Genomic DNA, 18,734 nt, shown 5'->3' with positions numbered 1-18,734 from the left:
TCCCTGAACGCTTCACAAGAAATCATTCTCTTGCTCTCCCTCCCTGCTTCCTCTAAGGCCTGAATGTATTGCTTGACTTTATCACCCACCTCTGTAGCACAGTTACAAACCAGTGTTTCTCTTTGATTGTCTAATTAATTAACATAACCAAGTTAAACACAGAGTAATTGTTCTTTTCTACCATTTAGCTTCAGTATTGCTCCTTTCGTTTTCAAAATGAAGGTCTTTTGTGCCCAAAAGCTTGTCTCTTCTTTCTTATTTTTAACTTTATTAGGTGGTCTAGTATAGGATGTAAAAAGATTGCTTCAGACCAACTGTTACATCCAAATTGTTGACATATGTCTGAGAATTTCATCAGAGTAAATATTTTGTGCTTTTAATCTTAGACTCTTGAAGCACTTACAAAACCTTGTGTTACTTCATTTTCATGTGCACCAGAACCTAAGTCCTGGAGAGGCAAAACTGTTAGCCCTTTATCTTGTTGAAAAAAGCAATGAAGTGCAGCATTTTTTTCTCCTGATCTTGAATCTAGACTGCTCCAAGCTCTATACTATCAACCTCTGATTTCCACTGATACGTTTAAAACAAAATAAATTCTCTATCCCCTACTTCCCACTGTGTAAAATTTGGGGCAGGGGTTGAGGGCTAGGTTTTGGATGTGTGACATTCCTTTTTGTGCCTGTATTGCCCTGCTGTCAGTTCTCCCTGGACTAGGGCACGTTACAATCTCTGTTGTCCACTCGCAGTTTTACCCTGGCAAGCAGTCCTTTCAAGAGTAAGACTTTTCTCTCCCTGAGTCTAGACATCTCATTTTTGGATCCCACCTTCCTTTGTTCTCATCTAATGCTTGCTTTCCTCTATTGGTTTTCCCGCTCTTACACTCACAGTTCACCAGAACACAGATACATATGTAAGTAAAAATGTTTTAAAGCGTTAAAATAAGATAGAGGGAAAACAGTCTATGGTTAAGGCATTTGTCCCTGACCCAGCACACTTGGATTTACTTCTCAGCTGTACAAGTCTTGAAATCTGTGCATTTCAGTTCTGCATGTGGAAAATGGTAGTGATAACTCTTCTTACTCAACCAACTATTTCAGTGATGAACCCTAATTTGTGAAATGTGCTCAAATTATATTGTGTTGCATATCTGAAGATAGGTTTGGGTAAGATGTCTGAGCTGCTTAACCATCCCCTGATACCAAAAAGAGCACATTCTTGGTACTTCCTCACTTCTGCTTGTGCAGTCTTACTCCATCGCTTGTCCTGGCTCTGGCATTTGTCTGGACCCCTGACAATCATATGAACTCACCTAACAAAAATTGAGTAGATTTGTGTTGGTTGAGTAGTAGAATTACTTTAATAAAGGAACCAAGCATCACCAGAGCTATTGCATGAGAAGGTACCTAGTTGCTCTCGTGGGAGGAGGATGTTAAATTATATCAGTCTTAATATGTAGCGTGTTGTTCACCTATGTCAGTCTTACTGTGTAGCTTCTTCCTTAAAAAGTTTTATAAACCTAGTGATAATAGGTAAATGAATGGAGACAAGTGTTTTTGTGAGCTGCTTCTCCAATGTATTTATACTATCACGTCATCTTTCCCAACACTTTCCTTTTTTATGCCATGTTGCCTTGATCTTGGGTCTGCCTTTAGCCTTCCTAAGATGTGCTAGTCTGCTAGCATTTTGCAGCTTCTCTTGCTCAGGGGGTAATCATCTACGGAACCTGTGCCTTCTTACAGCTGTAAAAAGCAATATGCACAGCTTCACCCAATATAAACTTTACCTGTTTGCTGCTGACTTTCATTTTGCTGCAGGTAGTATTGGCTGTTTGGTGCTTAGCTGTCTACCAGGGTTAACCCACAAGACTGTGTAAAATCCTTTGATCCACATTGAGTCTTAAACACATCCTCCTCTGAATCAGGGCAGCACAGCTTAGATCCCAAGAAGAAACCAGACAGTGATAACCGTGGAGCTATTTTGAGAAGGAGCCCTTATCACAGGCTTAGTAATGCTGCATTCAGTTGGCAAGGAGGCACATTGGGAGTAAAGTAGAAGGAAAGTAGCTCCTCTCTTAAAGGATCTCCATAAAGGTTGGATGCAAAGCCATCCCCTAAATATATCTGATGGCTATGGGCACAGTGAGGCAGATCATCCATCTTGCAAAACCAAGAAGTTAGGAGGGAGCAATCCATTAATTTCCTTTACTTTTCCTCCTCAATCATGCATGTTGTGACTTCTTTGCTTTTCCAGACTTCCCTGACTTTACAGGCTGTGAAGTCTGCTCTTGCCCCACAGAGGCTCGTCAGTCCCCTAGAGAGGTGTCTCCAAAAGTGGAAGAAAAGAAGCAGGAACAGTGGCCTTCCTTTGATCACTTCACTGCATCCTGGAACAATTTAGGTTTGAAGGGACCCTTGGATGGCATCTGTGTGAAGCAGGGCTAATGTTAGAGCAGGTTGTTGAGAACTGTGTCCATGTGAGTTTTGAGTATCTCCAAGGATGGCGATTGTACGTCTTCTCTGAGAAAGACCTGCTTATATAGTCTGAATTACCACTTGCTTTGGAGAGAAAGTGTATCAGGATTTTCTTGAATTTATTGGGGTCGAATGGAAGGTTCATCATCCAATGGAAGGTTAATTTTGCCACCTCCAAACTCATTAGTTAGCTTGTGAGTTTTTGACACCTACTTTCTACAAGCTTATTTTTTGTTCTCATTTTTCTGTTCAGTAGAACATAGACAAATGTATTGGCTGTTTTGGTTTTGTGTATTTTCTTTCTACAAGATCTGCTTTCTCAAGGATGTTGACAATCATTTTAATGTCAATATTGTAGGGATGTATTTCTCTTTCCATAGGAGCTCCCATAACACCCTCCCAGTGTACAAAAAAACAACTGGCATAGTTTCAGCTTGCAGCATTTATAGGGGGAAAAAAGTTTTGTCCTCTTTCAATGCCGTCTGAGAAATGTAAAAAATTACAAAAAAACATAGCAATAGATTTGTTTTGTTTTGTTTAGAATATGATTAAATATTTTGCTGCTCCAGGCTTCAATAGAAATTGGGAAGTGTTAGTTGCTTTGCATAAAGCTATTTGATTATTTATGTTTCATTAAATGTATAGCATACTGGACATAGGGGTTTTTTGTAAATCTCTCAACAATATTACATAGCTTAACAAAAGACTGAAATTAGTCATCACAAACTGCATTTTAAACAGTGTTTTAAATCGGTACAATTAGCAATTGCTTTTTAACTAACTGAATAAAAATTCAGTTTATGAGGAACTATTTTCTAGTAACTTAGAAGTGATAAAAATAAATCCTTTCTCATATGAAAATTATCAACTCCTAAAACACCCTTTGTACATACAAATCTTTAGAATTTTGTGCATAATGTGCTTAGATTGATAAATTACTTTTTTTTTTTTTTGTGGAAACATTTTTTTCCAGCAGTTTTGAGTCTATATGTAGGGAATCTCTCATCCAAGTGATCAGCAAAGCTGAATTCACTCTGTGTTTTCATTTAGGAGAGGCTTTCATCAACTTAGTCTCAATTCCTTCAATGTTCTTGGAACCCAGGTGCTGGAGAACTACTTTAAAAATTCACTTGCACTTGCTGTCCTCCATTTTTATTCCATTTGGCTGATCTTGGAAAATTTGGAAGAAAGAAATTCTATCTGACAGTTGGGAAATAATAACTTGAGACAGTCAACCCTTCTGCTTTTTTTTTCCTCGTGGTTTTTCATTTGGTTGGTTTTGGGTTTTGTTTTGTTTTTTGGGGGTTTGGGTTTTTCTTCTGGATTTCCTGCAGTCAGAAAAGAACATCATGACAGTGCAGTCTGGTTGCATCCTTGCTTCTTTGGTGGCATCCTCAGCATGTGACTAGCCTCATGAATGTTGACTCAAGCATTTACCAATTACGCTTTCTTATTCTGAGAACATCCTGCCTGCGATTCAGTGATACCTGTTCATATAGAGTGACAAACTAAAAATATTTAGTGAAGTATTAGTGAAAATTTTGTGAAAAGCGCCTTGGCTTCAAAGTCATTGACAGAGATGAGTAGTAGAATAATAAAGAAAAAATCGTTTTAAACCCCCAAAAAATCATTTACACACCAACAAAAATGCCTCTGGAGATACAATTAAAGTTTGGGCCGCAAATATTGAGGAAAATCAATTCTGTTTTGTTCTGTATGGTTGTGAGTGATGCAGACTAGGAGGAAGTGGTCAGAAAGTGGTTTCATGTGCTTGTCATGGCCAAGCCATGATAAGCCAGAACTAACTTTCTGCACCTCAGAATAGATGTTTCTGATAAACTCATACTAAATTACAGCACGATGTAAGAAATTAAAAGGAAGAAATGTAGCATGTTTCCAAAAAAGTACCCAAGGGTTACAGTGCCTTCATGCTTTTTTGCTCCACTTGGGTAGATCAGACAGATGTTCTCAGAGAAAATAACGAACAAGTATAAGTGAGATCCGTCTATGGCAAATGTATTTTTTGTGCTCAGAAATACGATCTCCTTTTGTGTTTCATTTTAAAAAAGCTGTGAAGGAGAATGTCTAGAAATTAAATACTCAACAGGAAGAATAATAGAGAGGTGAAAAAAGAAATTAAAGTTAGCCAAAAAATCATCTCTTTCTGAGAATATTATTAGAAATATTAATAAAAAAATGGAGAAAACAATTACAGATCTTGGAGAAAAGGAAAAGAAAAGCATATCGTTTGGAAATCTTACCAACCAATTCCAACTTTCAGTATCTATTTGCATCCTTTATTATGGTCAACTTTTTGATGAATATTCACCAATCATTCTTATAGACAAACTTAAGTCCCCTAATTGATTCTCCCCGACCTAATCAAATGGATGCTCTTTGGATAGAACTATTTAAAGTCAACCAGCTTATATTCAGATTCAGATTACTGTAGAAGGACAAGAGAAATGCATGTTTCTGCAGTACGACCTACTTTGCCATGTTTTTCGTTCCTTATAGCATGAATTAGTAGTTGCGTTTGTCAGATACAGTGTTTGCCCAGCCAGTGGAAACTGGCAGCGCTGTAGAATCCTCTGTGTTTATGGACAGACACACGAGTGCGTGTCTGCCCTGCCGAGCATAAGTGCGGACAGAAGGCACTGCTGAAAAGCATTTCAGTTGTAACGTTAAAACAGAAGATTTACTTCTGAAATACATGGTAGAGAAGAAAATTTCTCTGTTGAAGTAAATACATAACAAAATAGCATTTCGCAGAATGCAAGAGGCACCACTAACAATATGTTGTAAGAAAGTTTTGTATAAACAGTATTTAAATAGTACCTCCTTTACTTTTAAAAAAACCAGCCCCCAAATGTGGCATGTAATTGCTTTACTAACAGTTGCCTCCTTTGTTTTCTATTAGGAAGAGCCCTTTGTCATGGTGTCTGAAAATGTTCTGGGAAAACCGAAGAAGTATCAGGGCTTCTCAATAGATGTGTTGGAAGCCTTGGCCACTTACCTCGGCTTTAAATATGAAATTTATGTTGCACCAGATCACAAATATGGGAGTCCTCAGGATGATGGGTCATGGAACGGACTGATAGGAGAACTGGTATTTAAGGTAAGGTTATTAATAACTTACTAAACAAGATCATGTGATAAAGCTAAATAATACATGGTATCTTATGTTTGCATCAGCCGGTAACCTTTTTTAATGCGTCAGTGATAGCACTTTGTTCGTTGCCTGTGTCGCCAGCATTTGATAGTATGCCCGGTTGCATTGGGTGGTAAAGAAAAAGCTAGAAATAGTGCTTGCTGGTAACTGTTTAAGAAGCAGGGCAATCTCTTTTTTCCAACCAAAGTACAGCAGTATGAAATCTGAATACAGTCAAATAATGGGATGCATAGCATCCTAATTAATTTGGCAAGACCTGACACAAATGAATTGAAGAGGCTGTTCAAAAGAGGAAAAACTGGTGTTGCAGTAATTAAGTGATACATTACATAAATAATGTATAGCACTTAGAAAAATGTTGGTGTGATGAATACATGAAGTATATAATCAACAGAAAATGTTTTATTGATATATAATAACACTTACATTATGTAGATGTATGAATCAAGAGTAGTATATTCTCTAATCTGTAATTAATAAACCATTTAGTCTGCTTAATTTTACATTAAATGTTCAATATTGTATCATAAATAAATTAAACCAAATAAATGTGCCATATTTTTCTTTTTTCCCCCCACTATTTACATCTTGTCTGTTTGCAGTTTCTCCCACTGAGAAAGACAAGGCTATGCAGACTCTATTCTGTTGATGTCTCATTTGTGCTGTGAACGTATATATTTTATTTGCTCTTAGTTAACCTGTAGAGGCAGCTTTTACAGCTATAGAGACCTACATTTGCTGGTTTTCCTTAAATAACTGCAGTAGATATTCATGTAAATAACTTACTGGTTGTTTATGGAAGTACTTTTCCAAATCTGCAGGTGGAATTTAATTGATAATCACAGCAAAGAATAAGGAGCAATGCAGTTAGATATAGAACCTAATCATTAAATACTTCAGCTAAAAGTTAGCAAAATGCTGGAAAATAAGTCTTGCAGTAAAGGAAAAAAAGGAAAAAAAAAACCAAAATGGAAAAACGATCCCCATGGGAAAAAAAACCCTAGTGATAGGTTTAACCTATTCTGCTTTCCTGAGCAGTAGGAAGCCTGTTGGAATGGAAAACAGCCACACATGCCGTACCCATGGCATGGGTAATAGTAATTAGTAATAAACTTCCTTTGCCATCTCCCTATGCCTATCTTACGAAGCTGGAAGACGGAATGCTGTGATCATAGATGGTAAGCTGGAGCCACTTAAAAAGGTATATTTTCCTCCATCTTCTAAACTTTGACAACTAAAAATCCCTCGTCTAATTATGAGATGTAACACCGCAATGGCCTATTGATTTATTTTTATCATTTTTTCGGCTCCTTAAATCTGATGTTATACTGTACCCTACTCTCTACAGTACTCAGCAAAGGACTCGGCAGGCCACTGCATGCCACAGGCTGGAGGGGCCTTAGTCCTAGATGGCTCTGGAGATGGAACTGGGCCTGGAACATTTTTTACTTGTTTAAAATGACTGATTCGTAAGGCAGAACTCATAACAGCTGAAATCAAATGGTCCACTGAAAAATATGTGTAGCATACTTGTCCCCTTAGTAGGCAGGGACTCATGTAACTCCTAATAACACCCTTAAGGTAGTAACCGCCTAGATCTGTAAATAGATATCATGAGTGGAACAGGTTTACCAGTCTGTTACAATTTTGCTGTAGATGAGTCTTAATGGGTATGAAATCTTTCTGTACAGTTAGAAAGTATGAAGAGTTAATGGAACTGCATTCAGAATTCAAAAAACGTGTTTTCCAAATACTATGGCAGTGTATAATTTTTTATCTTCCTTACCCCTTATATAATTGACAGTGAAGTTTCACTGTGTCCCTCTCTCCCATTCTCTGTCCCTCTTAAGGCAAAAGAGAACCTCTGGGCAAGCAGCCAGTGTGTATCTACCCCTTACCAAGTGCAAGCTGTTCTTGAAAGGCTGCTTTCTTTTTTACGGTGAACTGAGTTCTGCTCCCAGAACTCAAATATCTATCTGCTTGGCAACTTTGTAAGGGGAAGCAAAGGAGTACAGAATAGTTTTAAATTAAAGGTCTAACCTGTTTCAAACAGAGTGTTTCCTTGTTTTCCCAAGCAAGTCTTACGTGATAGTCTGGCCAACATATGGAGGAAATCCTGAAACAGGGAGTGCTCTTTGCCTGTTGGTGCATGAGCCAGAAATGAGTGGGGAACAATGTATTCCTGCAAAAGACAAGTCCCACTCAAGGGTAATGGAAAATAGCTGCCTTCTCTTTTTAAGTGCATCTCATTGAGAAGGATGCCTGTGGCCGCTACAGATGATGTGCCATATGAAATGGCAGTTGCTGTAGCAAGCACATAATTTCTGTGTTCAAGATCAACATATGCTGTTTGCATTAACCTGATTCAGTGTGCCGCAGGCTCTGATGCAGGTCCTGGTATCAGTGAGGCAGCCTCGGGCTGCTCCCGTTTGCAGCAGCTCTGCTTGGACTGCAGTTCAGGGCAGAAGCCCTGCAGTGCCAAGTACATGCCCTACGTCCACAGCTGGCCTCGCAGACGTGAGATTATGCCAAGTTCACCCTGTTCCAGCTTTGAAGACAAGGTCCCTGTTGGCTGCTAAAATAGGAGCTGGAATCAGAAGGTCAAAGCAACTGGTCTTCAGTTTGAATTTGGAAACTGATTCAAGCCTCCCCTTCTTCAGTTGTCAAGACCTAGGTACACCCTTGCTCCATACACCTTCTCCTGCCAAAATAAACTGAATGTAACCATGCTATGGAAAGCTTTGTTTGCTGAGCACCTGAACCAGAACGTCTACAGAGGATAAATGCTCTTTGAGAGAGGCACGTGGTGCTCTTGCCCCTCTCCTGTCAAATGACCGGAGCTTTCAGTGCATCCTGCAGAGCTTCAGCTCACAAACATGATTAGTTCAGAGAGCAGCAGCTTTCTGTGGAGAGGCTAAAACCACCTCAGGGGAGCAGCGCTTTACTGCAAATCTTTCTCGTGCTGTTAGTTATCTGTGTCTTTTCACAGTGCTTCCTTTAGTTGTCCTCAAGTCCACATTACCAGAGGGATGAGCCTGTGTGACAGGCAAGAGAAAGTGGCTCATGCCACTTCTCGGAGAGGACAGTAGGCTTACCAGCATGGCTCTGGACTTCCCGGTGATATTCACATCCATCAACCATTATTTCCCACATTTCACCATGCTACCTTGATTGCTAGGATTTTTTTCCAATGAGGAGCCATCAGGAAGCAAATAGAATAGGGAAAACTGTCTGATTCCACTTAGGTCCATCAGAAAAGGAAAACTAAATACATGCCTAAACATTTCTAAGAGAAAATGCAAGCCAAGTAAAAGCCTCTTATAAGGCTCTTTTTTTAATGCATCTTCCTAAGGGGAGTAGCATAGGAAGGAAGAAAGCATACTGGGAGGACAAATTGAGAAGAAAAAATAATAGCTGAGTAAAAGGAGAATTATTTGGATGTATGTGTGTTTAACTTGAGCAAAAATGTCTCTGTGATTAATTTTTGCATGTCCATATTAACAACTGCGTAACACGTGGGACTGTGGTTTATTGCTTCCAGCATTTGTTGAAACTTGATTTAACATTGAAAATGGATAAAATGAAAGGCCTCACAGGAGCAATTTAAAGTAGATTCATTTATTTTTCCTGTTCTTGATCATGAACCTCAGGAATCATCATAAGATTGCTTTCTATGTGTATGAGATGTGCTTGCTTAAGCAATAGCATAGGGGCATTTCAGGGATTCCTAGGCTTTGCTGATGAGCGAGCTGGTTCTGTGACACCAGTAACAATGCTATCAGACCCACTTGGTCATTTATTTTGGATTTTCTGATTCTGGTAATGTTGCTCTACAATGACATCAGGAGAACTGCTGTTAATGAATATAAAGTCCTAAGCAGGTCACGTAAAGAAAAATAATGCCCTCTGCTGTTTTTTCCAGTTAGTTAGTTTCAGGAGTGATAGTTTCATTCATCAGAAATGTGTTAAACAGACATGTAAGATGCTGATAGTTGGTTGATTTTGGCACTGCGAAAACTTTGTGAGTGGAGAGTTTTACATGTTTATAATTCAGATTGGCAGCTTTACATCTAAATATTGACATAATTGCATGCATTTGCCTTTCTATCTAGAAGCACTAAGTGAACCTTGACTTCAAACTGATGTCTTCTCTGATCCAATCTGACATGTTAATGACAAGCATTTAATTTTTTTCATCTTCCAATTTTGATACAAGTTGGCCGAATTTATATGTAATTAAGAATGCCCGCCATCAGTAGATCAACTTTTAAGTTAAGCCTAAGCTTGGTTTTGTGCTAAACAGGTAGTTTTCCAGTAAATTGGCGTTTATGATTCAATTTAGTAAGTTAAGAATATGAGTTGTCATATTTCAGTGTAACCTTTTTTTTTTTTTTTAAACAGCTAAACACAGGAGTACTGAGAGGTCAGGACTTATCGCTCTCCTTTCTATTTTTCACTTTACTACCACTATTTAATCACAAGACATAATTGTATCACAATTGCTGCTGCAGTATGACAAAAGAAATGCAACATTTCCACTAGAACAACATTGTTCCTCTGTCATAGCTGACTGATAACCAGAGTGGAACCATAATGCTGGGGCATTTGGAGAGACTACTCCCCAGAGATGTAAAATAGAAGCAGTATTTCCACAAATACCACAGACTACGCTTTTTCATGCAATGCCCTTCAATGTATTTCATGGAGAAATGTGTTTCTCTTTTGAAAAAGGGGAAAAAAACACAAAAAATTCTATTAGTCATTCAGTCGTACAGTAATCTATTATTTGGTAGAAGTATCTTTACTTATTTATATTGCTTTTCAATGGAGAATCTTTAAACATCTTACAAATACAACTTGAATTAGCACCTCACAATAATCTAGTGTGGTAGGGAAGTATTTTAGTAACACGCTGATAATTAATAATACAGCTAAAGTTAAACAGCAGGGGCTAGGTCTAGGACTTTTTGTTTCTATGTGTCCTCCTTTAACGCTGAATTCCTATTTCACTTTCTGATATATGTTCAGGAAAAAAACCCAAAACAACCCTTATTCATTAAATATAACCATATTTTCCTGTTTGACAACTATTGGTATAGAGCATTGGACTTCATATTTGTAAATTATTTTAAAAATACATTTATATTCACAGTTGTAGGAAACAGTTCAAATGATGACTGCTTTGCAGCTTGCTCACTGGAGTTAGGACTTAACCATTAGCAGATACTTTGAATCATTCGAGTCACTTGTTGACCAGAAGTTTGATAATCAGAGGATAGAGACTCAGATGATCTGAATGTTTCCATGGACAATTCTGATGAAATTTTTACTTGGATTACTGACTGAGTTTGCTGCTGCCCATGGGCAAAGGGCAGTTAATCATCACTCACAAAAAATTGTTAGGAAGGGACATGAAGTGAATTCATGAAGCCATGCTTTCAGCTATGCACATCAACACAGCTTCACTTAAGGCGCTAGAGAATCTAAACCACAAATTAAAGCTGAAGCTCTAATTCATGGCTTTTAAGCAAATCAATATTTTCAAACACTTTTTTTGCCCAAATCATCAGCCTCCAGCTATCTTCTGCCACTTTCTCAAGCCAGTGAACGGTTAATATAAAGTTAAAGTAACACCATTTAAACCGAAGTCTTCAGTGCACTGTGATTAAAAGTATGTTTGTACCATGGGCTGCAGAGTGTTTTGAACATAGTATTAAAAGAGATGATTTGCAAATTTGATTCTAATCAATTTCAGCTGCCACACCTTCCCAGTTAATATTTCACATCACATTTCTAAGGAGCTAGTAATCTCTGCTTTCTTCGGGCAAGAAGAAAGAAATTCAAGAGAGTTAATAAAATTTGACATAGTACTGAGACTTTCAAGCCTTTGTGCTCTCCTCATCCTCTTCCAAAGGATCACACACTGCTTTGGGCAGAACAGAAATGGATTAAATCAAACTAGTAGCAGCTTAAAGTGTTTTAAGTACTCTTTTTCATATTAAAATATCTAGAATTTATAGTCTTTTTTTCAGTATTTGGGCTTTTTTAAATGGTGTTACCGTGTCTGCTTTAAATACCCTTTCTTGTTTTCACTGCAGTTCTAATTGTACTTGTGAAAAGTAAAATAGCACCTGCTGTAGTTGTGCCTGGTGTCTCTGGAGACCTAATACCCAGACATGCTGCGAAATACAATGATGAGAGCAAGGAAAGTTATTCATCCTCTTCTCATCTGAAATGGGTTCTTTAAATTACAAAAAATGTAAATGGCACAAAGGAAGTCCAAGGTAGCTGCAGGACAGATTGGCATAGAGAGGAATTGCTTAGCAGGAGGATATAGAGGAATAAATAGTAAAGGAACTGTGTGGAATATCTGCTTTTCTGCACTTCAGACTCTGCAGCCGAAATTGATGTTTTCCAGAATTCCAAGTGCCCCAAAATCCCAGGATATATGAGATGCCCTTTATCGTGCGGTAGCCCTTTGTCATGATCATCATGTCATCAAAGTGTTGGATATCATGTGGCTCTGTCAGGCAGCTAATTTCCTCTGATTGGAAATGCTATACACAAGGTCTGCCTTTTGCCACAATGACAATGGTGGCTTCAGTAAGCCAGGCCGATAAAAATGACCAGAAGGAGATTTATTCCAGCTGTTATCTGTATTTGAAGTATTTTGATTCCTTGGAAAAAAACAATGTGGAGAGCTAATGTGCTCAAGTCCACAAAGTGAGGTTTGCTTGCAGAAACTAAGACACGTGGTACAGCTATTCTGTTCAAGCCTTAGTCACATTTCTGTGTTTACATGTACGATGCTTAAGACATTGGCCTTGGCATCTGCTTCTCCATAAGTTTAGCTGCTATAAATCACAGAGGAACAAAGATCTTTTCTGTAGCTCCTACTTATGCATGTTGTTCTCTCTCCCTCTTTCCTCAGAGAGCTGATATAGGCATCTCTGCCCTAACCATCACCCCCGACAGGGAAAATGTGGTGGACTTCACAACGCGTTACATGGACTACTCAGTGGGCGTGCTGCTTCGAAAGGCAGAGAAGACAGTGGACATGTTTGCCTGCTTGGCGCCATTTGACCTCTCCCTGTGGGCATGCATAGCTGGCACTGTGCTGTTAGTAGGGCTACTGGTCTACCTTTTGAACTGGCTCAACCCCCCGCGCCTTCAGATGGGATCCATGACCTCCACAACCCTCTACAACTCCATGTGGTTTGTGTATGGGTCCTTTGTGCAACAAGGTAAGAGACAGAGGGAGACTGCCTCCGAGAGAAAACCTGTATGTCCTCCCCGTTGCTATAGAGACCTTCCTCTTCCCTGCATCCCTCCCACAGCCCACAAGGGACTGGAAGCACTGGAAAGCCTTGTGCTCTAAGGTTTCTAAGACATTTGGCTGCCCAGTGTGGGAACCGTGAGAAGTTCAGAGCACTACATGCTAGCTTGTTTTGATTTGTAGTTGTCTAATTAGAGAAAGATAATTTTTCTCGGGGGAAAAAAAAGTATTTCTCATCATCTGCTGGAGAATTATTCATCGTTAATGTGAGTGCTGTGTTCTTATGCAGTCAGACAGAAAATGTTGGGATTTAGCTTTTGAACTAAGTTTAGATTAGCCGCCAGTGCTAAATGGTCTTATTGTGTCTGATATTCTTTCCTCCCTCTTCTGATTTATCTCAATTTTCCTATATAATGTTTAGACTCAACCTTCTCTGGCCTTCCTGGATGCTCTCAACCCCTTCTAGCATCTGGTGTAGCCCAGCCCATTCCCCAGTTCTGTTTATATTCCCAAGTCCTTCACAATCTCCCTCTTCTGGCAGAGCTTTAACCATGCATCCTAAAGGCATCAGGGACTACAGATCTTGGCTTGGTATATACTACTTAAGATTCTGGTCTACAAATTAGGGTTGTAATGCAAAGTGGAATCAGAAAATACAGCTTCATATGAGAACAAAGATTTCGATAATAACAGTTGACAGCAAAACAGAAGGAATACCTTCTGGCATATCCATGTAATTGTTCGTCAGTAACTACTGGCACTGCAGGTACACCTATTTGTAATTGCACAGAGCATCTGCTCTACAAAGAGCCACGGCCACTGCAGCCTCAAAACTCCCAGATAGTTTTTTGGATTTTAACCATGAATTTGGATGGAACGCTGTAGGTAAAAGCATCATCATTATGTAACACTGGCAACATGTAATTTGGAAATTACATTATTCCCTGTTAGAAACAATCAGATTACATCCATAAAAGCTAAAGGTATGCATGAAAATCAAGCATGAAACTCCTAGAAGGGAAAAAAGCTAAATTAACACCACCATCCAAAAAAGAAGAAAAGCTGAATTTGACAATTTCCACAAGAGGTATGATTTTAAACACATTGACCTAGAGACTTTATTTTTAAAATTATCGTTTGCATTGAGCAGTGATGGCCAGCTGAGGAAAGCTGAAGATACTGTTTCATGTTTGTTGTGGATTTTTTTTTAAAGAAAACCAAAGACTTCAGAGCCAGCTGAGAGCTGCAAAAGTTTTTTGAATGTATGTGGGTAGGTTTATAAAGTTTTCTTTCTGTCCAAAATATTCCGAGTGTAACTGTTCAGGGAATCCAACTGTGAGAGAGCAGTTGGTCCGTTACAGAACTAGACTCATTACATCTGTCTGCCTGTTAGGTTAAAACCAGTGAATTAGTTTCCTTACTGCATGAATGCGAGTAATTTTACATAGGTTTATTGCTTGGTATTAGCCTTAGCATCCCTGCTGTACTCCCAGCATCATTAGTCCCGAAAAGCTTTATAGGAGACTGCCCAGCAAAGGTTTAAAGGAGGCAAAGCTAGTTTAATCACACACTTCAGTCTCATGAATTATTATCTGAATTGTTTGCCTTATGTCTGTCCAAGTAAGCCTGTGTTGCCCAGTGTCCCGAAGTTTCCTAAGTCATAGGTCCAGAGTAGTAGCCTGCAAGGGAGCTCTTCAATACATTCTCAGTTAGCTTAGAAAGAAAAGGTTTTTCTGACCAGTCAGTAAAAATGAGTGCTTGAGGAGGGCTTAGAGGGAAGCCTTGAATTAAGCATGAAGATGAGAAAGAAATTAGATTAAAAGAAGTGGGACCAGATGACAAAAAAGCAGAATTTACTGGAAAAAGCAAAGAAAAGGAATTTGCTCAAGGAGATCTGCATCCACTCCCCATGGTAAGAGGGTCATAAGGTGCAACTCAATATTAGTAAAACCTGCTGGTGGGACACGGCAGCTGGGAGCACCAAAACTGTTGTGGGATTTCAGAAAAAGAAGTTCACAGAATTTGGAAAGTGAGAGGCATTTATTTGCAGGGAGAGAGATCTTGCCACCCTACCAAGTGGATTTTCAGCACACTCTATCCACTAGAATAATATAAAATGTTCACTTGGTTCCTACTGAGTGAGAGGAAGCTATAGATACATCTCTCCTTCAAACAACAAGAGGACAGTCCTTAATTTGCTAGAAGGAAAAATGACACAAATTTAATAGGGTTGATACCAAAATATATGAAACTTACAGACCAATTTAAACATAAAGACTCGGAAGACCTCAGAAATCCAGCACAAAAGAGTAAGAGATCCATTTATAATGTCAGCCTGTATTTCACATTCAATTTGAATATAACAAAAACTATATTAGCTGAAGCGTTATTGTTTACTAACCCTTGTGAAATCAGACAAAGGAAAGTAATTTCCATTGACAGGCTAACTGGCTATTGTGGTAATTTTGCTTCTGTTTTCACTCATCAGCTCTTCATTCAGCAGAAAAACTCTGCAGGTTTTATTTGTTTTGGAATAGCAAATCTGTTGCTATTAATTGTGATTGGTGTGTCTTAAGTGTGGTAGCATGGAACATTTCAAATACTGTCACGTTCACTTAAGAAGTCTTTCAGCTGCTGATTTAAAACATGACAAGATACTCATTTCTGTTATCAAAACATACAGCCAAAGATGCTTTTATATCCTGCACTGAGAGAAACAAAGCAGCATGAACCAGGGATTGTTGGTGCTTTGATAGTGCTGGATTCTTTGTTTGGGGCTAGCGAGCGCATTCTGGTGTCGTCTTCTCTTTCTTTCCTCTAGCTAGAGGAAAGATTTGCAAGCACACAGGCTGGCTCCAGACCTGTCACGGCTCTGAAGACAAAGAGGCCTTTGGTGCAAAAATACGAGCCACTCTTCAAGGAAACTCATAACCTATTTTGATTGAAACAGAAAGGACTTGTTTTGCTTGTTTCTTCAGAAATAGTTAAAAACTTTGCAGATTTTAGCAAGTAGCTTCAGTCCACTGTGTCACTTCATATTTTCTTTCAGCCTTGACTCTGATGTTCTGACCAAATTCTATTAACAAGTTTTAACCTTTTGCAATTTTTGAAACATCAGAGAAAAATACTGTGTCATTGTCTGTAGACTAGAGTCAGCACAGACCATTCCAATAGTTTTTAAGGCAGGTCTATGATTACTGTCATACTCACTAGCAAAATTTAAGTATTTTTAATTGTTTCCTTAAAAATAGACTGAAACTTAGTGTCACTGTTTCTTATATCATTTAAACTTAGGTCTTGAACTTGGCTTTCAATTTCTTTTTTCCCCATGTTGGAGTGACCAGTCTAGGTACCATTTTGAGACTCTCATAATATAGAAGTATATTTTCTCTTAGTTGCCCTTTTAATTTTATGTTCATTCATTACAGAGATCAGTGTGTATGTATTTATATATGTTATTTTTGTAATTTTAAGATACATGCGATTTTTGATTAGAAGAGACAATTCTGAGGATAGAGCTGCAATGTAACTGGGGGGGCTCAATTAATATAAAAGTGTATAAACTGCAAAGTGGGTTTTTTTATTCTGTACTCAAGCCCTTCATTTAAACAAAAAATGATGGCCAGTGCATCAAAATGCTTTGTCTTACTACCCGATATACCCACTGAATCTGCAATATACTGTGACCACTAAGAAGGCAGAGACTTTTTGGTGATCTTGGCCATGAAGTGCTGTGGGTTATATTAAAAACAAATGCTTCTGACTCTGAACTACTCATCCAGGCATGAGATTCTGTAACGCACATCTGTTATGTCTGAGCTGTTTGTTTACATCTAAAGATGAAGCAAATTCGTACATTCAGTCTGTGGAGGATTTCAGTTATGCTGAAATTTAGCGTCTTGGCTTCTGAATTTGTTCTTTTCCACTTGCTCATCTTAGAAAACTAAGTGGCAAAAGCTCTGTATTTTGCTTCTTTTCAAAATTAGCTTTTGCCAGTTGGACAGAAAATGCTGTTAAGATTTCCTTTTCAGTGGAGTTTCCTCTCTCCCTCCCTCCATATTTCCCCTTGGCTTCTCAATCCACTCCTCGCAGGTTTTGCTCTCTGCCTACCTTACACTGCAGCTGGTGGTCACCATTGCTGTAGCTTTCTTCTTGGGGATCACTCATGACCCCACTGGTCCTGCTGCTCCTGCTCTTCCCCATTGACTTGGCTCTTCCCCAGGCCTCTATTATATATTCAACAAAGCTCAACAGAGAGAAGTTCAAAGTCCTACCCCTGGGGAGGAACAACCCCATGCACCAGTGCATTCTGGGGGTCACCCAGCTGACTGAGCACTGGCACAGGTTGCCCGGGGAGGTTGTGGAGTCTCTATCCTTGGAGATATTCAAAAGTCATCTGGACATGGTCCTAGGCAACTGGCTTTAGGTGGCCCTGCTTGGAGGCCAGTCTTTGCTCAACTTTTGTGCTATTCTGTACAACCACATTTTTCTTTCTCTTCAGCCCTGGTATTGTTGCTATTCCCTCAAATTTTGCCCTCATTAGAACATGCCAGTGTTGAAAATCTGCCATATGAACAGGGACCAAAGAACTGTCTCAGAGAGGATATTGGGTTTACTAAAAACTTTACTAAAAACTTCATCGAGATTAAGTGAATCAACTCACTGCAATGGCATAATGTCTATTTATACTTGCTGAGAACTTAGTTTAATCTCCTGAAGGTTTTCTATTAGCTTCCCACTACTTTATGGGCTCTTGTTATGAAATACTCTAGAGAGCACTCTGCTTTCACCATTACTGGAGAAACCCAATGATTTAAGAAACAGAAGTTCAGGATTTAGAGTTATTCCCAACCCTTTTTGTATAATAGATCGTTTTTTGAGACAGGTGAAATGCTGCATAATTTTTACCAAGAACTTGCAGAGGAATGTTCTAGAGGATTTTATTTTGAGAGCAGCCTCTCAAATTTTGCTTCAGAATACAGTGATAAGTTTACTCAGTTTGATAGAATTGAACTGAGTGTAGACAAAATAATGAAATTATATAGAAAATGACAATGTTTTGTGTTTAATATAAAAGACACAATAGAAAGACTTTGTCTCTCTTACACTTTTCATTTTTCTTTGAATTTTTCTGTAAGAGGAGGTATTTCTGAACTGGGCTGGCAGAATTTTAGATTATGCAGGTGAAGATGCAAAGCTCTGTTTCACTTGGAAATGTCTGTAAGAAAGAGAACCAGGCAGATGATTTTTTTTTTTTTTGCTATAACAGGAAATATCTTTAAAATGGCTGAAACATTCAAGATTTAATCACTTCTCAGTGATTGCAACAAAACAAACATTCATTATGGTTTTATAAATAGGGTTTGACCATAGGATAACAGGTGCTTAAAGTATTACCTGCAAAAGTATTATTTTCTTCAGAGATCTTAATACTCTTGCTTAACCTAGCAAAGTTATGAAATGAATGATGTGAAAGCATCACTGGTAGGCCATTTTTTTATCCCCTTATGTTTTAGTTAGTTTAAAATGCTGGTCACAACTGGAGGTGTTGATTGGTTATCAGTGGTGTCAGTAATGGCCAATTATGTTCATAATGCCCAGTAAATGAGCAAATATTACTGTTTGCCTTATTTAAATTACATTTCATAAGAGCAATAAAACAGACTCCAAGCCTTGGCACTTCTAAGTCATTATAATACTTCTCGGATGGTTAAAGCTGCTCAGACTTCTCAGTCTTGTTCCTTGTATTACCACCCAAGGCGTGATATAATCCTCCTGAAATGCACTGCCTGGAGCGTGCTGTTGCTTAATAAAT

General features: G+C 38.6%; 1 protein-coding gene across 1 annotated transcript in view; it reads left to right on the top strand.

The window, feature by feature from the left end:
- The window catches only part of GRID2 (glutamate receptor, ionotropic, delta 2), a 749,749-nt gene that overhangs the window by 601,310 nt on the left and 129,705 nt on the right, over positions 1–18,734 (top strand). The window contains 2 exon segments of the mRNA XM_009329760.1: positions 5,392–5,589; positions 12,575–12,887. Of these exon segments, the coding sequence (XP_009328035.1) occupies positions 5,392–5,589; positions 12,575–12,887 (511 nt within the window).

The sequence above is a fragment of the Pygoscelis adeliae genome, unplaced genomic scaffold (genome assembly GCF_000699105.1).
Source record: "Pygoscelis adeliae isolate BGI_AS28 unplaced genomic scaffold, ASM69910v1 Scaffold67, whole genome shotgun sequence".
Lineage (NCBI taxonomy): Eukaryota > Metazoa > Chordata > Aves > Sphenisciformes > Spheniscidae > Pygoscelis > Pygoscelis adeliae.
The sequence above is the reverse complement of the archived record's forward strand: the minus strand, read 5'-3'. Positions and strand labels throughout refer to the sequence as shown.